The sequence below is a fragment of the Protomyctophum bolini genome (assembly GCF_963924005.1).
Source record: "Protomyctophum bolini genome assembly, chromosome: 14".
In the NCBI taxonomy this organism is placed as follows: domain Eukaryota; kingdom Metazoa; phylum Chordata; class Actinopteri; order Myctophiformes; family Myctophidae; genus Protomyctophum; species Protomyctophum bolini.
This window is the reverse complement of record NC_137875.1, coordinates 15,562,584-15,587,344: the sequence shown is the minus strand read 5'-3', so window position 1 is coordinate 15,587,344 and position 24,761 is coordinate 15,562,584. Positions and strand designations below refer to the sequence as shown.

The following is a 24,761-nucleotide window of genomic DNA, read 5'->3' as shown; positions in this document are numbered from 1 at the left end:
GTCACTGGTGGACGTGTTTCTGAACTGCCCACAGCCCTCCTAAGATTTGTGGTATGTTATCATGAACATTAGTGAGGAATATGAAGATAGGTTGAAAAGAGGTGAACTAGTCCTTTAAGTCAACTAGGCGACTTTGGCAGATAGTGATTTTTCATTTCTTCTAAGCAATTATGCTATGAGGGCCGAGGCTAACGAACCGAAGTGACTGAGAACTTTAATCTATGTGTTGGATGCAGATACGGGGAGGCTGGGCTCTAGTGTCAGTCAGATACTGTGTGAAAGCCTTTGAATAAGCACTGCGAAGCACCCCGTGCCCGGCCCGCTATTTACCCAACTCCACTCACTCGCACAGGGAGGGATCGGTGTTGCCAGAAATAAGCAACCAGGGTCTAGGAATACAAGCGCAAAATAAGTGACTAGGCTACGGCTATTTGAAAGTAGCCTATCTACAAGCTCACAACGCACTGCTAATCACGATTTGATGCATTAAGAGCTGGTAAAGCTGCAAATTATTTTGTTTTGTTTTTTTATCATGGAGGAAAAGAAAAGGAATTTTTTAACAATTTTTGAAAATGATCTGGGTGGCACAAGACGTTTTTGCGGAAAAAATTAAAATACATATTACTTAAACAAACATTTAGGAAGCAAGCCCAAATAAGCAACAACAGAACACTTTCAAAGAAAACCTGCAACCACCAATATGTTTACAAGCCACTTTACAGACAAAACCAATCTCAAAGTTGCTTAAAATAAGCGCACATGGCAACACTAACAGGGAGGGATGGGGTTACGCAACAAATCATGACCACTGGCATTCCAGTGCCCAGGAAGAGGGACTCTTGACTCAGCCCCTTGGAAACAAGGCTCCGTTGTGAAGGTAGCAGGAAGGAAATACTGTTAGGAGCTGCCGGAGATCGGACACCGTCTTCTAAAGTTAACTTAGCTGCAGTCAGGTTTGGGATTTTGAAGAAGAAAAAATGCCAAGAGAACCGTGAAAACACAAACATAATTCCTTTAGGGATGCAGGGCATTCATTTAATAGCATGCCTACCTACCCACCCACCCAGGGACCACAACATTTATAGCCAAATTGGAATGAAAAGTCTGCATCTTGATGACATGACCCTGGAGATAGTGTTTGAAGAAAACACAAAATAACTGTCTAAAATAATGAAAATGTGATGCATTGTGATACTTTGCACAATTATTGCACAACACACAAAAAAGATGTGCATCACTATGATCGCTATGAAAATCTAACTCAGTTCCACATCAACGGCCAAGCCAAAAACTGTGAATTGCACCACACACATCCACACACCAGGTGTAACCTTTAAGCTACACTTCTGCTTCAGATCACACAACGTTACAAATCAATGTTACAAATGTTAATCAGTGCACGTGCGTGGTGATGAGTGGCGTTGCAGCCCCATGTACTGTATAGACAGTCAACTTTGTTCATGTGCTTTGAACTCGGGGCCCATCCGTCACGTGTCCCCCAAAAGGGTCACCAATTTCACTGTAACACCACTGCTGGAGTTAGCGAGTGTGAGTGAGCGAGTGGCCAAGATTTTGGGTATTGGAATTTGGCTAGAGATATGCACTTTCACTGCATCTTTTGAAACAGCATCTTAAGAGACCTGAGGCAGATTCTACAAATCACACTTGTCACATTTTTCTAAAATGTTCGAAAAATAGCAGATGTACAAGCTTGCAGCGCCCGCGTGAAGTGACACACTATGAGCTTGCCTTGTATATGGGCAATTCTTCTTTAAATAATTGTTGTGACACATCATACACAAGCTAAAATGTAAAATGACACAGATGCTTTCCCGGTTTTAATGGGTAAATTTACCGTAAAAATAGCTTGCAATGAAACTCATCCCAAGCTAGAGTAGATAGGCTATTTTGAGCATAGGTGTAGAGGGGAAAACCAAAAAATTTTGGTTGACGCAGGAGACCGGACATGAAGTCACATGCAAGCATACATGCACACATTCACAACCGCTAGTCTGTAGTATCGCTGATAATTAGCCTAGAATGTGATCAAAGGCCATACGAGAGGTGATAATCCCACAGCTGTCCAGGACAGAACTAATCCGCACACAGCCAATGACCTGCTGGGCTCCCTGGAATTCAGGCCATTGGGGCAACATGCAGTGGTGCCCTCGGCCCCTCCAATGGGTATCTGTGGTGGGCATCAAATAATGTTTCCTTATCCCATTAAAGCCTGAGGCCGATTCTACACAAGCTAAATCAGTAATTCTCACCCTTTCAAGATGTTCAAAAATAGCAGATGTACAAGCTCACAGTGTATAGCACATTGGCTGGCTATTAAAAAAATAGAAGATATAGATCTGCAATTTTAGAAAAATCGTGAACCTTTTTGCAAATCTTTGAATATATGTTTTTTTAAAGTGAACAAAATATCATTTTGAGGGTCCTTGACATGAAAGGGTTTGAGGACCACCGACATAGCAGGTTTTTCAGAAAACTTTGGGGATTTAGAAAACATTTGTAGAATCGGCCTCAGGTCTTAATGGGTTAATTCATTTAATTTGCTGGGGACCCCCTGGAGCCCCCTCAAGGACCCCTGGGGGTGGGGGGGTCCCCTGAACACACTGGTGAGAAGCAGCGGTCTAGGAGGCAACACTTACACAACCCATATTCCAGTGATGGTCAGAGCTGGCAGGCTGACCGGGAGGATCATCCACAGAGACATCTGCGGTCAGCGCGTTCCCAGACAGAAGCAGCACACCTGTCCTCCTTCCCTCTTCCTCTTTTCTTCTTCCTTTTGCTCCTCGGCCAACCAACAAGAAGCACTCCCTGCTCATCGGGTACGACTGGCATTTAACTCCGGATCAGTGGCATCGTCTCCTTTGCATCACGGATGGACAGCGGAACACGCAGGAGGACCGAGTCGCGAGGCAGCCTGGCCAAAGGGACAATTTACATGTTAGGCATTTAGCAGATGTTCAGCAACTTTCAATAAGCATAGTATCATTATTATGACAAATAGAATGCAGATAGAGCCTATTAGTGCTTCAAGACATGTAGAGGTGAACCATGACCCTAGCATTCGTCTGAACATATATGCTATCTAAATAGCATCCTGTACATTGAAACTATAGGATACCGACAGGAAAACAATGATATCTGGGAAATATTATGCAAATTGTAAATAACAATGAACATCTAGGCCTATATATAATAACAATATATACACTGATTGAAAGTTGAAACTATAGAATAGTAATACCAGGTAAACAATTAACCTAGCATCTGTCAAAAAACAAATCTGAATGGTGGTCTAGAGTCTAGACCACCATTCAGATTTGTACTCTAGACTCTAGTCTAGAGTAAGACAAAACGACAAAGGAAGAAACAAAACATGAGAATGATTGTTCAATATAATGTCTGCAACTCTGCATGTCAGTTGGCAGCATCAGCAGCCCTAAAGGGTCCATTTGGTTCCATGATCCATCTGTACACTCTCAAAGTTAGCCACATAAGAGTCAATTTGGTTCCGTTTGATTGATTACTACATTAACAGTTTGCAGAAAAAAGCACAGACAAGTACAGTTCAATACAAGGTCTGCTAAGAGAGGATTTGAAACCCAAGAAAGCCTATTGCCCATTTCCATTGGGTCCTTCATATTCAATTCACCTATCCATCGCTTATCTGGGGACCCCCTGGAACCCCTGCCTTGGGTCCCCTCCCCGGACCTCACTTTGAGAACCACCGGTCTAGACACGTTTAAGGTCTGCTGCCGAGTCTCCTTTGCAAAAAACGAATCTGCAATATCTATGAATTGTTAATTAGTTTCCCCATTTCTGAGCTGAGCTTGCGTACAGTCAGTGTGTCGAGTTCAGACAGCCTATAATTATCTACGATACAGCAAAGCGTGTGTCTGCTGCTCGGCTCTGTTACACTGTAGCATTTATTCCGGTTTTTAATGCATTTTTCCAGAAGGAACAACCACAAGCTCTTCTAGGCTACCGTTACTAACTAGTAAGTAACTACTAAAGCCACAACTAATCGACGACGCGTGCAATGGGTTTCTTCTTCTAAAGTTTGCCGTTTTCGCTGACTTTTCATTGCACACCAACCAACCTTTTGTCCATGGAGCCGAGCCGAGCACCTCTGGAAGAGTAGAGCGACCCAGACCTTCCTCTAACAGTCAAACAACCACAACCCGAGCCGAGGAGGAGGACACGGAGTTAAAGAACGCAGTCAAACCAAACCACGGTCCATTAAGTTAAGCGACAAAATATCACTCTTTTAAAAACCTCAGCAGTTACTTAATTGACGTGTAATTTTAAAGTGTAAACCGGTCTTTAGAAGTCCACCGTGTGTGTGTTGGTTCTGCAGTTCTGTTGTACAGAAGCGAGCCTCCCCAGCTGTTTGATTGAACTCCACCTCCCAATTAGGTTCGCTCGATAGACCGGCTCCTTCACACCGGAGGGGCGGGGCCACGTGGCAAAACGTGCAGGGGTCTCGTCCCCAGGGGGTCCTCCCCGGCAAAACGAGGAACCTTTTAAATGTACAAATGGGACTTATTTTGTTGACCTTCAGTTATTTCATACTTTTGTACATTTGAACGTTTTCCAGACTTCAAAATAGGCTATCTATTAACAAAAAGAAATGGGGGGGGGGGGGGGGGTCCTTGACATGAAATGATGAAAATGTTTGAGGTCTTGAGGAGGTACCAATTTAATAAGAGATTGTACATTTTAAACAAAATGTAGGCAGAGGCTACAATTATGGTATTTATAACACGTTTAGTTCAAACATAACCTGAACAGAGTTTGTGAAAATAGATTTTATTTTATGGCCACCTAAAGATAGAAAGATAGTGGTGTGGGGGGCGTTGAGGCATAAGATCAGTGGTGTTCATTTAGAAAGAGATCCGGGTTCCGGGACGCTTGACATTTTAACCAAGCGCATCCTTTGTGGGGTTTTCACCAAGGTGATGCGAGCTGATTACTGTCAGTTTCACCAACCTCTGCCAGTTAAGCTTGATGACTTGACGCAGGTTACTGTCAGTTGACCACAAAACGAGAAGAGATCAGATAAGTTGCACTCATGGATATAGGCTAGCTCAGACTCAGAGCTCTGTTTCTATTTATTGAAACATGTGAAATTTTACTAGGATGACCAATTTGTCAAAACTGTGCTGCCCTCTGGTGGTTTAACAGCAGTATATACGTCTCAGTCAGCAATTATCTCATGTAAACAGAATTTGGTAGAAGTTGATAAATTAAACCATTTCAGCTTCCGTAGGAAGGTTCAAAACACATTTGAGTAGGTGGAAATTTTTATTCTGGCTCTATTTTTTGCCATCATCAAACCCTCTACACTCAAGACACTATATGGCCATGAACCCTGGCCTTACCTGTTTTTCATTGTGCCACAGGCCCACGACGTAAGTCACACTTGCAAATTGTACCAAGTTGGTACAACACATGGATATGTGGAGCTGACTATCATCACCTGGATCTCCATATATGAAGATTGCGATGATTGCGCATCACTGCGGTTTTGATAGCACATCAGTGAGCTGGATGCAATCCTACCTGGAGGGGAGAGAACAGATGGTGGAAGTGAACGGAACACTGTCCCCCCCCCTCCCAGTGAGCTGTGGCGTCCCACAAGGAAGCATACTAGGGCCTTTACTGTTCCTAATATATGTAAACGACATGACTTCAGCTTGTGACTGCAACTTGTTCCTGTTCGCAGACGACTCAGCACTGCTGGTCTCGGACAGGAACAAACTGCAGGTTGAAAAGACCCTCAGCTCTGAACTCGGTAGAATCTGCACCTGGCTCGCTGATAACAAACTATCCTTACACCTGGGAAAAACTGAATCCATTCTCTTCGGATCAAATAGTAATCTCAAAAAGGCAGATGGCTTCTTGGTTAGAGTTGGTGATGATATTATCACACGGAAGGATCAAATTACCTACCTAGGTTCCATCCTGGAGGCCAATCTTTCCGGTGATAAGATGGCCACCAACGTAATCAAAAAAGTCAATCAAAGAACAAGATTCCTCTACAGGATCTCCTCACTGGTCGACAAAAACACCTTGAAGACCTTAACAGGAGCCCTTGTACAAGGTTTCTTTGACTATGCATCCACCTCCTGGTACCACAGCACCTCAAAGGCCCTTAAAACAAGGCTCCAGACCTCCCAAAACAAACTGGTCAGGCTCCTACTTGGCCTCACCCCCCGAACCCACCTCACCCCTGCCCACTTTGACAGGCTGGGATGGCTTAGGGTCGACGACAGAGTACAGCATCTTGCAATGGGTCTGGTCCACAAGATTAGATACACCACCAAGATACCCATGTACCTGTCTAAATACTTCCTTAATGTAAACGAAGTCCACACCCACAACACCAGAGGGAGTGCAACAAACCATGTACAACCCAGATTCGGCACAAACAAGGGACTAAATTCTTTTCGCTCCTATGCGACCAAAATGTGGAACGCCCTACCAACAGTCATTAAGACATGTGAATCCCTTGGCTCCTTCAAAACTGCTCTCAAAGGGCACCTACGGATGGCTGCAATTCGAAACTGGCCTCTGTAAAAGCTGAATTTGTATCTGGATTGTACTATGTTTTTGTATGGACGTGGTGTTGGGTGCCTGCACATATGCACACATGGCATCAACGCATGGTGTTGTGTGCAGGCGCCCTACACTCTGTCTTTGTACTATGGATTGTACTATGTTTTTGTATGGACGTGGTGTTGGGTGCCTGCACATATGCACACATGGCATCAACGCATGGTGTTGTGTGCAGGCGCCCTACACTCTGTCTTTCGTTTTCTTTTCTTTTATCCCCCTGTTCCCCTCACTGTATATATACTTTTTTTTTTCCCTTTTCGCTTCCTATATGATGAATTCCTGTTCTGTTCTTTAACTACATAGAAGTGTCTATTTGTTTGTCTCTAAATGTTTTGATGAATTGAACAATGTGGACCCTGTTGTAAACAAGTGTAAGGCTTAATTGGGTCGTCCACTCACAGTTAACAGTCTTTGTATTGAGTTTGTGCTTGAAATGTACTGTAATTCTGCAAACTGTTAATAAAGATTTCAATCAATCAATCAAAACTCATTTAAATGCTCAATCAATTGTGTTCTACCAGCTTCGATCAATTTAATTTTACATTAAGTGTGTTAAGGGTGTTTTTGTGTTGTTTTTTTTTGCCTTTATTGATAGTTATTAGTGAAGATAGACAGGAAAGAGGGAGAGAGAGAAGGGACTTGAACACGCAATGTGCTATCAGGCCAGAGCCTATATATGTGGCATATGCCTGGACCACTAGGCCAGCAGGTGCCAAGCGCCCCATTTTACATTAAGGTTTTAAAGAACAAAAATACCATGACACTTCTACATCAGTAATACTTTTTTATTTTTTTTAAATATGAATGTTATATTATCACTTAAATCGTAGAGTTTTGCCAATTATTTGGGGCCCCACTTACCACCGAAGTCTAAGAACCTAGGCTAAATCTCATAAAAACGGTGGTCCGTGGCTCAAATGCTGAATAAATAGTGGACCGAAAAGGGTTGAAAACCACTGTCTTGTTTGTTTGTTTTTTGTCTGTGCATTGTAATGTCCGTATTGTGGTACTTGAAAAATGAAAAATGTGTTGTTCTATATACATTGAATTGCGATTGAACAGTTGTGAAATTTCAGAGCCTCAATAAAAATACATTAAAAAAAAAGAAAACCACTGTCTTACATAACGCAATCTAGGGTTCCCATAATGGGAAATCCAATACAAAAACTAACGTTGTGTGACCCAGGGGGTAGTGGTTGTGACATCAGCTACTCATACTCATGGCCCACGTACAGTATACATGCAGGTTTATGGCCGTCCCTACAGTTTGATACTGGAGCCAAACCCCCAGACGCTGAAGGCCGGGTACAGAGGCTCTGTGAACCTGGTCTGGACTCTGTGCAGCAGCTGCATGCCGTCGGACACGCTGTAGAAGGCCAGGCTTCCCGCGCTGTGGTCCAGGTACACGCCTATCCGCGAGGACCTGGGCGCAGCTATGTCCGTGCTTTTGTTGTTGTGCACGAACGAGTACTTGGACTCGGAGCAGTAGAGACTCCAGGACCTGTCGTTCCAGCCCAGGCTGCACTCGTTTCCGTTGCCTTTGCGCTTGATCGTCCTGTAGGCCACGGCCACGTCCGTCTCCGTGCCTCGCCAGTCCACCTCCCAGTAGCACGCTCTCCCCGTCAGAGCCTCCCTGCACAGCGCCTGCAATCAATCCATCAATCCACTTGTCAATTCATTGCACCACTTAACCCATTTTGGGCGGGAACGCCTTTTGGTGTTTTAAACGTTATTTTATTTTATACTTTAGCTATTGAAAAATAGCAGATCTACAAGCCCATAGCGTGGCACCGAGTGCCGCGCTACGAGCTTGTAGGTTCTTGTAGGTTCAAATCTTTGAATATATTTTCTTTCAGAGCGAACGTTTTTAACTAAAATCTTTGCTTCTGGGGGTACCTGGAACAACATATTATTCAGATGGGGGTTGGCGGCCAATTACATATATTTTTGGGGGTACTTGACATGAAAATGTTTGAGAACCACCGACATAGAAACATGAGGTTTTTCAGAAAACTCAGGATTTAGAAGACATTGTAGACATTGTAGAATCGTCTCAGGTCTAAATGGAACCCCGTGTGGAACATGACTTTGTAGATCTGCTATTTATGGCTAATGTGTTTTATTCTTAAATTATCACCCGATCATACTACATTACTACAGCATCACACAAGAGCATCAGAAGTAGCAGATCCACAAGTTCGAACGTGCCACGAAGTGACACGCTTTGAGCTCGTCGATCTGCTACTTTTGCTAATGTTAATGAATTCTAATCAGTTTTGGACATGAGACATGATGTTTCCACCTGAGCTGAGAGAGACGATATACTAGGCCACACAATCCGTTGCTCCGGAACTACTCTGCCGGTACTGTGAGAACCAAAATATGGCGCATAGAAGGACTAGGCTCTGTGGGTTGACTCCTGACCGGGCCCCTCCTACGTCTCACCAGGTCCACTCCTGCTCTCACCAGGCCCCGCCAGGACCTGTGCGTTGCACCAGACTCCCAGTACCAGGCACTGCATTCACGAGTGGTGGATTATAATGGCCCTCCTAAAGGCCTCAACAAGGTTTGTTGGGCTTCCTCCTCACGGAGGACACAGGTTGGGGCGCTAACCCATACTGCTCACCTGGGTGCCGTCTACATTCCAGCTGTCACCCGTCTCTCCGGTGGTCACCAGACTATACCTGGTTGTCACATAGTCTATTCCTATGAGTCACTATAAAAATACATTGCATGGATGCACCTGGGACGTATCTTCAGTGATGTTTCTAGTAGTATATCTACATATAAATGTTTAAAACTGCTCTCTGCTTGCATTGCATTCCAAAATATTGCATCACCAGAGTATAAATTGTCAGCAGTGTCTGCCTGCCTGGCAAAGGGCATCAAGGGTTTGAATTGAGCATAAGTGCCTGTGACATACTAGCCGCACTAGCGTCATGTCCAGGAGATGTACTTGTACATCAAGCTGCCTTACGCTACAGAAACAGGAGATAGGCCCCCTGCCCTATGGGCCACATTGCTCGGCAAGTCTTATACTCATCAAACGACAAAGTATAAATTATTGTAAAGTAGTTGTTGGTACCTGTTGCCAGTGGTTGAAGCGGTCAGGGTGCTCTGGGTAGTTCTTGGGGTCACTCATCATGGTGATCTTTCTGTTTCCATCCGACAGGTGGAGGTTGGGGTGGATGCTGTTGGGTTCCACACTCAGCTGACATGAGTCTGCAAAAAAATAAAAATAAATAAACATTGCTTGACAAAATACTTTTGAATGTCATCCTCTAAGGTCCCATAGAAGGTACAGTTACAGTGAAAAATCGTTACGCGGTGGATACAAGCATGACATCCCGTGATTCCTGTCCCTTGGGTGATCCTAAGTCATCCTCAAAGGGGTGCCCAAAAATAAATCTGTAACAGAAAGTGAGCTATTGAACGAAATGGCCACCTGAACTGTTGGCAGTTAGCCTCGGAGACTGCTTTGTACTTTTGTTTAGTTGGCAGTTGACTCAAAAGACACCAAAACAATCTCATAAAAGCATACAATTTGACAGACATGTCCCTTAGGTGACCTCCTAGACATCCTAGAAGACAAAAAATAATCTAAAACAGGAAGTGAGTTATTAACAAAATTAAAAATGACCACCTACTTACTCGCACATATACATGATCTCTAATCTATGAGTATGTGTTTACCTTGATCTCATCTATGCGTATGTGTTTACCTTGCTTATTGTACATCGCTATGGATTAAGTGTCTGCAAAATGCCTAAATTGTCAATTTTAGGTCTGTTTTGAAAACCACACATACTGAACAGGCTTGTGAAAACCACACATACTGAACAGGCTTGTGAAAACCACACATACTGAACAGGCTTGTGAAACAGCCTTTTAAAACCACACATACTGAACAGGCTTGTGAAACAGCCTTTTAAAACCACACTACTGAACAGGCTTGTGAAAACCACACATACTGAACAGGCTTGTGAAAACCACACATACTGAACAGGCTTGTGAAACAGCCTTTTTAAACCACACATACTGAACAGGCTTGTGAAAACCACACATACTGAACAGGCTTGTGAAACAAACCACACATACTGAACAGGCTTGTGAAAACCACACATACAACAGGCTTGTGAAACAGCCTTTTAAAACCACACATACTGAACAGGCTTGTGAAACAGCCTTTTTCGTCATTGGAGATAACTGAAGACAAAAGATAAAGATAAAAAAGAGAAGTATGACTAAGTGGTCAATTATATCACCAACTCCATGTCATGGGTGGACTGGATCACCCTAGCAGTCTCTCACCTTATGGGAGGAAACTGATTACAAAAAGATAAAATAAGAGAAGTGACCAAGTTACATAAGTGGACAATTGTATCATCAACTCAATTTGTATGAGTGGCTTTGGCCAAATCCTTCATTATTAGTCTATTTACTATAAATGTAAAAGCTATAATTAGCACAATCAGTCAAAAAGTCATTGACTCAGTCAAGACACTTCTTACACCATGGTGTAAGAAGTGTTGTTTGGGAAACCCAGCCATTCATTGCCATTCATTCATTCTATTCACCAAACCTGTTCTTCCAACTGCATGCCTCTCTCTCTCTTGATGGTTGATGCTAGTATCAGGTGCTTTGCCACAAGCGTTAGATATTATTGAAGAGGAAGAAAAGGTTCCCTAAAGCCTAAACCTTGAATGGAATTGTTTTCAGTGTTTGGGCCAGCTGTTCAGCAGCAGAGCTAAGGAGGAATAGCGCGTTATTTCCGCACACGTGTGTTGAGAACCACCGGTCTACACCCTCCCTATGACCAAACGGTAGGGTTTGGCAGTGACATGGACACATGGGGAGTCACTAAACTGGGATATTAAAAAATATATAACAACTGAACAGTTGATCAGAAGGCTGCCAAAAAAGGTCTAATCCGGCTCAAGTTTCAATTACAGTTAACCACACGAACCCTAATCCCAGCATTCACATTTTGGGCATGACATTATGAGCAATAAATAAATAAAACGTAAACTGGGAATAATAATCCAACATTTAAAAATTGTGGTTAATTGGTTAGGTGGTTAAAATGGTAATAACTCACATTGCATAAAATCTTCTCTTGTCTTGGGCTCTCGTCGTGTTGCCCTCGGCTCTTCTCTTATCGTCCTGGGCTCTTCTCTCATCGTCCTGGGCTCTTCTCTTATCGTCCTGGGCTCTTCTCTTGTTGTCCTCGGCTCTTCACTTGTAAAGCTAACGGAATCTTTTCTGGTGGTCTTTGCTTCCAGCTGTTCTGTAATGTACACTTCCTTCACTATGGAGAGAAAGAGACACAGCATGTACAGTATAGGTTTTACAAAAAAGGAGAAAAAAACACTTGGTCAGTGCGTAAAAATGGGATTTAGTTTTTGGTCAATTGATTAATAACTTGAATCGAATATTATGGGGGAACATTAGTCAAACATTGCAGATCTTCAAGCTCACAATAATGCGTCACCTTGCGAGACCCATTTGGGTCTGTTTGGTGGACCCATCATTGACATAAATTACATTCTCCTTCAAGAGAGGTCACCTTGGCGTGCGGTTTGGCAAACCCCACGCCACGGTAAAAAGAAAGTCAGAGTCCAACCTGCAGCAGAGATTTTGCTCATTTCCGTTTTGCCGACTTCCTCCACGGTCAGTTTGAGAGCACCGATGGCCCTCTTGGTGGCATCAAAGGAGTAGTATGGAGCCACGCTGACGTTGTTCAGGTCTTCATACCCAGAGGGACCCGATAGAGACTGCCAGCTCTACGGTACAACATAAATACAGTCACATAACACATTTTAATATGCACATTAAAGGACAACACCAGACTAAATAACATACTTATATTGATCGCAAATAACTTGCCATGGTGTCCATTTAGGTGTGATGGGAACTTTTTTTACCCCTTCAGAATGAGACAACAAGGAACAAGGAATCCTGACAAATTATACTCTGGGAAATGCCCAGGTTAATAAAAAATAAAAATGTTGGGGTAATACAATTCAATGAAGTTGAGGGCCGTATAAAATCTGTCCCCGGGGCCCATTTGGCCCGCACTTTGGACACCCTTGCCCTAGCAGCCCTCATAGCATAGAGCGGAGCCCATAAGCATACCTAATTAATCTAAAAGTTCACAATGTGACACGATGCAACGGATTGTGAGCTTGTAGATCGGATAGATATCATAAATATATACATATATTTTTGAACGGTGCAGTGGGTGCACACTCGGGGCATATGCATATGCATTAGGGGCGGATGAAGGGGCGGATGGTGTGCACCAGGCTAGGTGCACACCACTCCAATGACTGGCTTCGGTTTTGGTATGTCGGTCGGATAAACGTCGGCCCCCCAGAGTAATCTGTCCCGGCTGCAATATATTTTCAAATATTCTATTCATCCGAAACGGGATAATAAAAGAAAATAACGGCTCATTGAAGCCCCGGCCTTTGCGTCACCTGTAGAAAGTGGATGTGGTCGTCGGTGTGCGACAGCTTCTCCAGGTCGTTGTGCTTCTTCCTCAGCAGCGTGATCTCCTCCTCCAGGCGGTCCAGCAGCGTCTGGGCGCGCGTCACCGTGCTCTTCTCGTGGGACGTCACCATCTCCTTCACCTCGTTGAACTTCCTCTCCATGGAGCGCAGCAGCTCCGTGAAGATGCGCTCGTTCTCGTCCAGCACCGTCTGGGACGAGTGCTGTCGGAAAAAATAAGTTTACGGGATAAGGTCAGGGGCTGGAAATAGCTCCTCTTCTTTATGGAACACAATTGATTGATCTGTTATTTTCAAAAGATTTTTATACATTTGAAAACTTGAAATGGGACATACTTTTGGCAAGTATATTTTGATACCAATACTTTTGTATTTTTAGATTACATTTAGATTTCAGGACTTTTACTTTTTTACTCTACAGAGTATTTCAGCATGGCAGTATTGATACTTTTACTTACATTTTAGTACTTTTTCCTACCACTTGTGTCCGCCTGATAATACGCCTTAGGCCTCCTCACACCTTCGCAAACAGACTGATGTATGCTTGTTGTATACAAAGGGTGTGATACATCTTGCCCCAATGCATTTCCAATGGGAGTCACATGGTTTGACACAACATTTGTGTTGTATGAGGGGGAGTGGGGCAGTCGAAACACAGCCGAAAGCCATACAACAGCTTGTACTCCTGTAGTCCAAAATGTTGTATCAAACCATGTGACTTCCATTGGAAATGCATTGGGGCGGCCATGACACTTACATCTTGCTTACATCTAGCATGCATCAATGTTGTATGCTAGATCGAAAGGTGTGAGTGAGGCCCTAGGGTTCATGTGGGTAAAAAGCCAGTGCCACCCTCACACAACACAACACAACGCGATACCCAGTCAGTCACCTTCACTGCTTCCACAGCCTGGCGCAGGTCCTGCCATTTCTTCACTCTTTCATCAATCCTCTGTTGAGATGTGTACAGAGTTGTGCCCAGCTGTTTCTGTTTGATAAACAATAGAAATGTTATTGTCAATGACAGACACAGACACACACACACACACACACACACACACACACACACACACACACACACACACACACACACACACACACACACACACACACACACACACACACACACACACACACACACACTCTTGAAATTTCCCCTTGAGAGATATTAATTAAGAACCTAATACAGCACCACACACCTTTACGGGTCTATTTCTAACACCCACAAGGGGGGGGTCACAGCGTCGTCAACTCACCTGTTTCTCAGTCCTCTCCGTGCCGGCGGGGACGGTGTCGTGACCCCGGTGCTCGTCCATCATGCACAGAACGCACACGGACGTCTGGTCGCTGCGGCAGAAGGCCTCCAGCAGCTTGTCGTGCTGCGCGCAGATCTTCTCCCTCATCTGGCCCGTGGCCTTGACCAGCTTGTGCTTCATCAGGGCGGGGTACTCGTAGTGTGACTGCAGGTGGCTCTCGCAGTAGGAGGCCAGGCACAGCAGGCATGACATGGCCGCCTTCTGCCTCCGGCCGGTGCAGAAGTCGCACAGGACCACGTCTCCGCTCTTCCCGACTGCGTCCGCTGTTTGCTGCTGGACCCTGGACTGGCCCTGGCTGCGAGACGATGGCCTGCCTTTTGTGTGGACGTGGATGGATAGACAGGGTTGTCATCATGAGATTCTAGTTTAGTCTTTCTAAACTAGTCATACAAATGATTGGCGATTGCATTGTCTTTTTGACATTGAACATTGGAACATACAAACAAATTGCACAGGGAAGATATTCCTGATGAAGACCCCGGAGGGGTCAAAACGTTGATTCCTGATATCCTATAATAAACTACTGGGAGCTTAAAGAACGGTGTGCGGACTTCCTACCTTCTTCCTACAGGGAAGATATGACAAATAACTTGGATGTACACGTAAATGTCTGACAATGACCGGTACCAATCAAAAATGAATAATGTACTATGGCCAAAAATATAAACATTTTATACTTTCAAAATGTTTATATGTTTAAAATAGTCGACCTACAAGCTCACAAGCTTGCCCATCACCAATTTCTTCAACATATTAATTTACACAGATTGGAAACGATTGTGACGAGTATGCAACAAAATAAATGTGATCAGGCTGATTAGTATTATGTAACAATTAGGACATGCTTGCTTAGTGCTTACCCCCAGTGGAGCGCCTGGAGTTCCCCAGGCTGCTGTGTCGGTCCAGGTCCAGAGTACTAGCATGATTAGACATCTTGTCCTCCTGCAGTGGAAGGGTCAACAGATGTGGCTAAAGTGAGCCGGTGACGGAAAAAAAGGGTTGTCTCTAGATGTTGACAGTTTCAGTGAAACTGGGCGACTGAAGCATGTGTGTGAGAGAATGTTAGCTATGAAGCCTACTGTGTCAAACCAGTATATCTGGTTGAGGCACAACACACCTGACAGCACCTGCAACGCCTTCCACAGGAGTGATAAAGATGAAAGGAATGTTACAACCGATGGTGGAATTTCAGTAGGTAGTAGTAGTACTGTACTTGCCATTTCCATTTTCAAACTAACATTTCAGAGGGAATTAAACTTTCTACTTCTCTACATTTTTATTTTACCGCTTTATTTAAAACTCAACAATTCCATTCCAAAAAATCTAAGTATGCAAGGCAATATGAAAGTTTACAGTGAGCAATATAACAAAATTAGGTCAACAAAATATATCTCTAATGATCTCTCCCAGCTCACACTATACCCCACTTTGTCTGTAGAGTGAGCTGGGAGAGATTAGAGCAGGTGTGAGGACCGTCATTTGTAAATTGTAGCCAATGCAGTGCCTGCCTATTTGGATTTGTGGAACCACTGGGCAAAACTAGCTACACAGAACTCAATAAATTCACCAATTCATTTTTTTAAAAATACATAATTATAGGACAATCAAAATTCCACCAAATTGCCCCCGACCTATGCACCCCTGTCACGCCAGTCTTCTTTAATTAGTTTTCACTAGGACTCCAGGAATACTAACGATCACTTTGTATAAGCTAATGGGGATCATAATAATAAAGAACATGATAGGCCTATTCTACTCAATGGCTTAACCAAACAAACAACATAGGCCTTTAGGCCTATATTTTCCTGCATTTTCGTTAATCAATTATGCACTCACCTCTGCCTGCATGCCTCATTCTGAATTTCTGACCCTGATGAAACAGTTTTAAAGTGTCATTGATAGTTTATACAACATATTTTGAGGACATAATGGCTTATTTGTACAAACATATCGGCATATTTCCTGGCGACACAGAATGGCGTATTTTGGCGACAGTATAGCTATTCTGATTCTCTGCTAGACACATACATTACATACATCTGCTTTCATAATTATGGCCAACGGCGACACCATGTGGACATGTTGGGAAAAGAAACAGACGTCCGCACACAAGTTTAGCCTATACTAGACATAAAAACGTGTTTTGCCATGATTGTTCTATGGTCATTCTCACACTATTACAATGCCCGGTGTACGTCAATGAATATGCCCAACTAAAAAGTTAATTTTATGCAAAAGCTTTGTCCATTTTGACTTTAGTTCACGTTGGAATAATTCATACATCCATAAAAATAAAATCAGTACAAAACACCAAGGTAGAGTCAATTGTTTTTTTATTTATCCATATATGTGCCACTCAGCAGTTGGGAAGAGATGTTACAAGGTTTACCCTTAAGAGAGAAGCCTATATGGATGAATTATACATTATTCTCTAGTGAGGCCATTGAGAAATATTGGGGGAAGTAAATAAATCAAAGACAATGGTTTGTAACAGTGAAAACACATGGTAGTATACATAAAAGCAATAAAATAGTTATCAGTGATTTCAAATTAAAATATGGGGTAAGTTAGTATGGGTAAGACGTTCAAGAACAAAGGATTGGAACCCTTTTCTTGTTTGCTCCCCAAATAGCTCAGCATACATCTCTACATAGCATGCAATAAGGCACCTATCTAACACAAGGAAGAAACCTATATGCTACGGTTTGAAGTACAATTTGTTATCCAAAGAAAATGAACATATTGCTCACCATAATATTCACTCCCGGTTATCTCTCATTCCCTTTCATGTGACCCAAACCATATCTAAAAAAATACATCCGTTTGTAAAAGGTATCTTACACACAACAGTAAATGTAGCACAATCCCATGGAACCCAGGAAAAAATCTGCAAGCCCTGTAAAAGCAAGCTTTTCTCCTGTATTTCTTTTTTAAATTGTTATTAGTATGCACAACTGATCCGTTTGTCCAAGTAATGATATTTTGTAGGACACGAATAAAAGTCAACTATATTTTATACATAGGTAATTGAATTAGTCTCCAAAGCAATAAAAGTGGGCATCATTGCATGTAATGTACATCTGGTGCTGTTAAACAGAGGGAAATGGTCAGTAAATAATTAGGACACAGGTCTTTGTTGGAATATGCTGCCCAGGATTTTTATTTACGATATAAATCCCACCCTCCCGTGACATAATCATGGTCTGGGCCAGTATTTTATCTCTATATACAGCCTATTCAGCAGTGCCAACACCCATCATAGACACAGCAAAAAACAACCCGATAAATATAGAAGCTGGTGGAGCCCAAATCCTAGATCTGTCTGTATGTGAGCCACTGCAACATGTCCTGAAAAGGTCTTGAAACAAAAAGACAAAATAAAACTTAAAAATTCTTAATGGGAAAACAAAATGTATAAGGGTGGAGACAGATCTTACCATCAAAAATGTAATCTTCTGGAACAGAACAGCACACTAGTCAACTATACACATAAAATGAAAAGAAAAATTCAGTACATTTACATTTACATAAGTTCTTTTTTTCTCTCTTTACATGGATTTTGGGCCGAGAAGAAATAGCTGATTTAAATCAACACAATATAACCTCTTGTTCACCACCTGCATAACCAGCCTCACATTAACTGGATTCAAATTCATTAAGAATACCCTGGAGGGTGGTGAAGTTTCTTTTTTTTTTCCTCCTCTCTTGCATTTGGGCAACATTTTATCATCTAGATTATCAAATAACATTTTAAAAGCGTCCAAAAGAGGTCCTAGAGCAAGTTAGGTACAATCCACAAACACGTGTACATGTCCATACACATCTATTGTCACAACCTCTTCAAACTGAGCAGAATGTCCTTGGGTATGTGTCAATCAACAAACGTATCCAGCCATGAACAGCTCAAACAGTTCTAAGTGTCAGGCCTCCCCTTAAAGAAAGAGACATTGTCCATTTGTTGTAATTCATCTATTTAGAATGTTGCAATGTGTTGGCCTATAATCACTACTAACCTATGGGGTGTCCTGATGTTTGCTGTGACTATAATCAAAGCTGGAACTTTTGTGAAACAGAAATGGTGTGCACGCGCAGGTGTGGGATGGGGTTAGGAATATGGCTAACTGTCTCACTGATCTATGTGAATCCTATGATGCCTGGAAAGGGAAGATGAATGGTTAAAGCCTTTGCCACACTGGGAGCACCTGTAGGGCTTATCCGAGGCCATAATTGACTGGCGCTCGCGCTTGACAGGTACGGGAAGGAACACCTTCTGTGGGGACATGGGGCTGAACTGCTGCAGCTGCAGCTGCTGCTGCTTATTATCCTCCATGTGAACCCTCTGGTGTCTGGCGAGGGATGAGGAGTGCGTGAATCTCTTCCCGCAGCGGCCGCATGTGTAAGCCTTGGCGTCGGAGTGGACTCTTTGGTGGCGAGACAGGGAAGAGGAATGATTGAAGCCCTTTTCGCAGTGGTTGCACATGTAGGGTTTCTCTCCCTGGTGCACCCCCCGTTTGTAGAAGCCCTTGGTGACGAGCTGGTTCGGAGCCGGGTACATGTTCTGCAGGTGGGTCTTGTGGTGACGAGAGAGAGAGGATGAGTGGTTGAAGCCTTTATCACACTGAGAGCACCTGTAGGGCTTCCCTCCAGAGTGGACCAGCTGGTGCTTTTTCAGGTGGCGCTTGCGGACAAAACTCTTCCTGCACTGGTTACATTTATAAGGCTTCTCCCCGGAGTGGATCCTCTGGTGCTCCCTCAAGGTGGCGGCAGCTGCAAAACACTTCCCACACTGTGGGCACTGGTGGGGCTTGTCACTTGTTGCTCCGGCATGAGTCTTCTGGTGCTGTTTCAGGTTGGAAGCCGTGGCGAATCCCTTTCCACACTGGCCACAGGTGTAGGGCTTCTCACGTGCATGGAGCTCCTGGTGCTTTTTCAGATGCCTCCTACGAACAAAGCTCTTCCTACACTGGGTACACTTGTAAGGTTTGTCCTCCGAATGCAACTTCATATGCTCCCTTAGGGTGATGGCGGCCGCAAAGCTCTTACCACACTCCGAGCACCTGTGGGGCTTCTCCGGCAAGTGGATCATCTGGTGAGACTTGAGACCGAAGGCGTCCATAACGGAGGAGCACTTGCCAACCATCTCAACTCCAGTAGGGACGTAGGGCTTTTCTTTCATGTGGATCTTCATATGCTGCTTGAGGCTCGCCTCCACCGCAAAGCTCTCGCCACAGTGGACACAGATGTAAGGATTGAGGTCTTTGTGGATCTCAAAGTGCTGGTGGAGATCAGCGATGCTGCCAAAGATCTCCCCGCACTCGTTGCACTGGAGGCCGTGGGCCTCGTGTATGATCACGCCATTCTCAGACTCCACGGTCAGCTCCCCTCCGTGGTCAGACTCCACCTTGACCATGTGCTCAGCCTCTGCCTTCAGCAGAACCTCACCCAGCAGCGCCTCGTGCGATGTCTTTATCTCGGCAGTTGTGTAGCAATGCATCTCCGTATGGTCCACCTTGGTGTAATCATGGTCAGACTCTGCAATAATGGCCTCAACGCACTGTACATGTCCCAGCCCATCTGGCCCCAGCCCCTGGATCTTAGCCAGATCGGAGCTGTGTATCTCCAACTCCAATCGGCCCTTTTCTTCTGTCATAATCTCAGTTTCTGCTCCATAGTGTAGGTCGACCTGACTGTGGGCAATGACACACTCCGACCCAAGTGTGTCAAGGCCCGGAGTGTCACATTCAGTCTCCGACTCGGCCATGAGCACACACTCCAGCCCTACGACCTCCATTTCCGAACCGGATGCCAACTGTTTTAAAAGGAGGGGTGGGGGGGGGGGGAGAAAAAGACAAAATGGTTTACATAATAGTATGCAAAAGAGGACCAATATGGTGCCAACACTATAATAACCTTCACATATGCATGCTATGTTAAGAATATAATTTAGATAGCATATTATTTAAACAGTCAGATTCATCGTTTACCTAGTATCCTATAGTTTAAATGCACAGATTGTAATTTTGATAGTTTTATCGTTTAGACTGGTAGTAGTGCTTGGATTCCAGGTAAACCGAGAACCTGTCTCTCTGCATTGTTTGTATGATTATGGTACCTTGCTTATTGTAAGTTGCTAATTGTCTATGCATGTGTTAAGTGTTCATATATGAACTAGGTAGGTATGGTAGTTTCTGAATTTGTGCAAAAAATACAGGTTAAATGAAATCAGTGACAAAGATAATAGTGGTCCATTCAATGTAATGTTTTGTCAATACATTATAGATCAGGCATGCCTGATGAAGGTCTTAACAACCGAAACGTTGCTCAATAAATCTAATTATGCAAGTGTGCGGGAATACTTGCACACAAAATGCGTCTAGACAATACTGAAACAATTAACCAAATATAAAGTTCCACACTGCTAAGGAATGGGCCAATGGGGTGAACAATTGCAATGAACAGTGAGTTCTCAAACTCCACCAGAAAGACATGACACACCCCAATTACAGTCTGCACCAGTTAAAATTAACAATTCACATTTGGTTTGATATACATCACAACCACTACAAAGACAGGGATCACAACAGGATAATATATGTATACATTGTATATTATACTAGTCAAAAAGGAAGACAGATGATTTTACTATAAGTGCCTGCCTATTTGCATTTACTGGAGCCAATAGCCATGCACGCACTGATAAAACCTGCCCATATGGTGTTGTTTCTGAAAGACGCGCAATATATTGAAAAAAATTATACTGAGACATAATGCCAAATGATATAACAAATGGCTCATGCCTACGCAGATGGATACCTCACAATCGCATAATAATGAATATGGATGACATTATAGCATAATTGTATTGCTCTCTGTGTGGTCCAATGCCAGACTGATAGCTTAACATCATACCACCTAGCAAGCTACGTGATCACTTCGCTAGCCAACTTAGCGCACAAGAGCCAAGAGGAGCATCAGTGGACCAGCTAAGGACTGCTGTGGGCTACCTGCTGAACCTGCCTTCTTAATGCACAAACACGTGGCAGGGCAAACAGGGCGGCGAACAGAATGCAAAGGATGCATGTAAAAGAACAAACGGTAGTTTGTCGTTTTAAGAATCAATGCCAACTACATCACAACACGAGTAAAAGAGTAAACACCGGCACTAATCAGTTTGATGACAGCTAGTAGCACCGTAACAGCTACAAATAGCCTCCATAGCCGCTAGTTAGCAGACTGTGGTTGTTGGGGGGGAACTGGTTAACGACACAACAGCATTGTGTTAGCCGCTAATGCGTTGGCTCATTTAGCCCGCTAACTAGCTTCGTTTAGCATGCAACTAGCAGCTTAAATGCGAACAACAAGCAGCGTTAACAATGATCCAATAGAAGATAATGATCCATAAAGTCTTACGCAGTTTCGTCCCGTTTAATACACGCCGGGCAACACGGAAGGGAGAAGGGCGTGCGCAGCAGCGTTAACAGGCCATCTTGTCCTTCCTCCAGCAGCTAGCAAGCCAACATGACATGATGTCAACCTAAGATGGCTGCCAGCGCGAGCTCAGCATGCTAACGTTAGCATCGTTAGCTTTCTTCCGCCCTTAATCGGGAGCCAAACGAGACCCTCCCGACTCGAGGCCAGCGTTTTAAAACAGTAAATACAACCGCCCGCTCGAGACAAACCGTAAACAACAAAAAACACACCTCATTCTATGTAGAATATAACGTTACTATAAGTGGGGGTTTTTTTAATCGGTGGTGGTAATAGCCGCTAAGCTAAGCCCCGCACAGCTGAGCGCGAGCGCAGACGTTCTTCTCCTTAGTCTCGAGACCATTGGTTTAGCTCGATAAAAAATTAAAAAAAATAACATCCAACACGGCTACGAAATGTATTCCTGGCCGCCATGTACACACAAACTAAAGACACTAACCTCGGCTGGAATTGATTCCGTTAGATCGGTATATCCAGCTACAGACTTGCTTCCACACAGCAGACTGCCAACAACATTAAGCTCCTGTAAGCCTCTTGTTGCTGCTACTAGCAGGAAACAAAGATGGCTAACGTTGAAGACGACGTTCGGTTCAGTCAAAAGCCCGGGAACAGAACGAGCCCTCTTCTTGCACAACGAGAAACGGCTACAAAAACAGCACCAAAAAAAACAGTAAAACACGACACATCAACTGCACGTTAAAGCGTACAACTTAGTAGTATTCCTTACGGTTTGTTCAAGCGAGTCGAGGGGTGTTTGACGGGAAGAGGAGAGCGACAAGACGAGCTTCAATGCGACACAGAAACGTCCCAGCAGCAACACAACAACACTGCTAATGCTAACTAGCCACCAGCACAAAGCTAACTAGCCGGACAACGCAGCTGCTACACCCGCCGGGCTAATGAAGCTAACACCCCGTTATTGAGGACGATTGCGTTGCGATTTTTGCGAACACCGAAAAATGACGCTATTGTCAAACAACCAACCGGGAAAAAAATGTCGACGTCACGTTTTCCACCACTATGACGTTATAAACGGATGGATGATCACACACTTGTATAAAAAACAACAACAAAACGGAGAGGAAACGTTCTGAAAACACTTGGGGAAACGAGACCTTTCCCTTCAAGTCTGTCACTGCCTGACCCAAGATTAGATGCGATGATCGGTTGTGTGGTTTCTGGTCAATAACAAAGTATCTAAACTACAGCCCCAGAAACTATACACATTACATATAACTAAACATATATTCTAGTTTAGTTTCACAGAAAATCCTTCCTCGTCCCTAGTATCCTCCAGGGCCTCGACTGGTCGGGATGGGTTCTCCAGATGCCTGCCTTTAATTTCTCATATTAAATAAAAGTTCTTATTGTGAGACTGTTTTTGACAAAACCCCCAGCACCGTTTAATATGAACATACGTTGACTGACATGATTGACATCCAGGTGAACGAGGGTTATTTCTGCAGCATCAACAAAAAAAAGTACAAAATAAAACGTTTTAACATACGAAGTTGGCTTTAATCGCTATGCCTCAACGTCGCTACGTGAACGTTCATGTTACCTTCAAACTAATAATCCGTTCATAAAGAGTGTTTTTTTAAGATCATCTAGTGTTATCAAATCGACTAGTGTATTTATGCGTCTACTACACACCCACCTTGTATTTCCCCCCACACACGAAGTGAGCACTGTCTTTGATTGTTGTTGGTGGTGGTAAAAGATCGCTTTAGTTGGGGGCTTGCTTTGTGACTCCGAGGAGGAGCTGAGTGAGTGAGGGGCTCAGTCAGTCTGAACTCTGGCTGGAAGCTGCTGCTGCTTGTGGAGTTGGATGTCTGCGTCTCAGTGGCGGCCGGACGGTGTCTCTCTTTCTCTCTCTTCCTCTCTGGATCTCTCTTGCTCATCTGGCGCCAACGATGGAGCCAGCGCGGTACTTAAGTGAATCATTGTCATTCGCACAATACTCGCTACCGCCACCTACAGCAGGGGGGGTCACCCTTGAAAGTACTACTAGGGGTTACTTCTCACACTTTGTAGGTTTGTCATTTTTACGCGACCCTGCCTCCAGTTTGGAGTGTTCATTAGCCATAGTAAATTAGGGACATCTTGGTTCCATTTGACATTGATTGATTGATTTATTAACACTCTCCTAACAATCAATCTGGGCCCCTATAGTCCCAGGGGTCCCCCACTTTGAGAACCACATGTTCATAGAACGATGAAGTGCTGCGTAAAAGGATGAGGGAGAGTGCCAACAACACTGAGGCTCTACTAACCACGCGTCACCAGGCTCCAGCTCAGTTTCAAGGTTTCAACAGTCATGAACTGGTTGATGAATCATTGCTATATAATTATAATAGGTTATGTGACTTATGTCATCTTACAGGGCCTTATATTTTGCCGTATTTATTTTGGGAGGTCATATATTACATCAAGTGTATCCTTCAGTACATCTTAAATTAAGGACATCCTATGAATAAAAAGTATTTGTTTTCGAATACAGTAGCAACAACAAGCAACCCACTCATGATGTATTCCTCAAAACGTCCACATGGTGTCACCGTTGGCCATAACATTTGTGAAAGCGTAATCAGAAATAAGCCATACAAGTTGCTAAAGAATAGAATATGAAGCAATACCAATAAATAATCAATGCTGTCAAGATTAGGCCTATGTTGTTTAAAAAATATAATAGCACGTGGCCTATTATTTTAATTGTCACCAGAATGAGGTTATGTATTCTTCTAGCACTAAGCACAGTCTGAGTCTCTGATTCCATAATGCCTGGTCCATAGCTGATAGCTCTAATGCCTTTGAG

At 43.6% G+C, this 24,761-nt stretch overlaps 3 protein-coding genes across 10 annotated transcripts in view; all 3 read right to left on the bottom strand.

The window, feature by feature from the left end:
* The window catches only part of LOC308328239 (transmembrane protein 150A), a 44,935-nt gene extending 40,571 nt beyond the window's left edge, over positions 1 to 4,364 (bottom strand). For all 4 annotated transcript variants that reach the window (XR_013965276.1, XR_013965277.1, XR_013965278.1 and 1 more), the window contains exons 1-2: positions 4,115 to 4,364; positions 2,658 to 2,932 (exon numbers count right to left, since the gene is read on the bottom strand). Coding sequence is in view for 1 of the 4 variants with exons in the window: in XM_080782008.1 (XP_080638134.1) it covers positions 2,658 to 2,722 (65 nt within the window). In the remaining 3 variants the exon portion in view is untranslated. The remainder of the gene's footprint in view (positions 1 to 2,657; positions 2,933 to 4,114) is intronic.
* A 2,909-nt stretch (positions 4,365 to 7,273) lies between these two features.
* On the bottom strand, positions 7,274 to 15,391 carry ftr14l (finTRIM family, member 14-like; the record flags this gene model as incomplete). Its single annotated transcript, XM_080782876.1, has 8 exons — positions 7,274 to 8,277; positions 9,719 to 9,855; positions 11,732 to 11,941; positions 12,257 to 12,416; positions 13,113 to 13,346; positions 14,035 to 14,130; positions 14,399 to 14,772; positions 15,319 to 15,391. 8 exons carry the CDS (start codon positions 15,389 to 15,391, stop codon positions 7,894 to 7,896), a joined length of 1,668 nt encoding a protein of 555 aa, XP_080639002.1. The 3' UTR covers positions 7,274 to 7,893.
* A 2,614-nt stretch (positions 15,392 to 18,005) lies between these two features.
* LOC308327926 (uncharacterized protein) lies at positions 18,006 to 23,837 on the bottom strand. 5 transcript variants are annotated; one of them, XM_080781569.1, is made up of 3 exons: positions 23,604 to 23,837; positions 22,386 to 22,590; positions 18,006 to 20,267 (listed from the first exon to the last, which is right to left on the bottom strand). In XM_080781569.1, the coding sequence occupies exon 3, from the start codon at positions 20,247 to 20,249 to the stop codon at positions 18,585 to 18,587; it is 1,665 nt and encodes a 554-aa protein (XP_080637695.1). In that variant the 5' UTR covers positions 20,250 to 20,267; positions 22,386 to 22,590; positions 23,604 to 23,837; the 3' UTR covers positions 18,006 to 18,584. The 5 variants fall into 5 exon arrangements, with proteins under 5 accessions (XP_080637695.1, XP_080637696.1, XP_080637694.1 ...); XM_080781570.1 differs by lacking the exon at positions 23,604 to 23,837 and adding an exon at positions 22,674 to 22,938; XM_080781568.1 differs by lacking the exon at positions 22,386 to 22,590.
* Positions 23,838 to 24,761: the final 924 nt, after the last annotated feature.

Bases quoted from the DNA above. Each gene is read 5' to 3' on its own strand.
- LOC308327926 (XM_080781569.1), bottom strand. From the start codon at position 20,249: ATGGAGGTCGTAGGGCTGGAGTGTGTGCTCATGGCCGAGTCGGAGACT.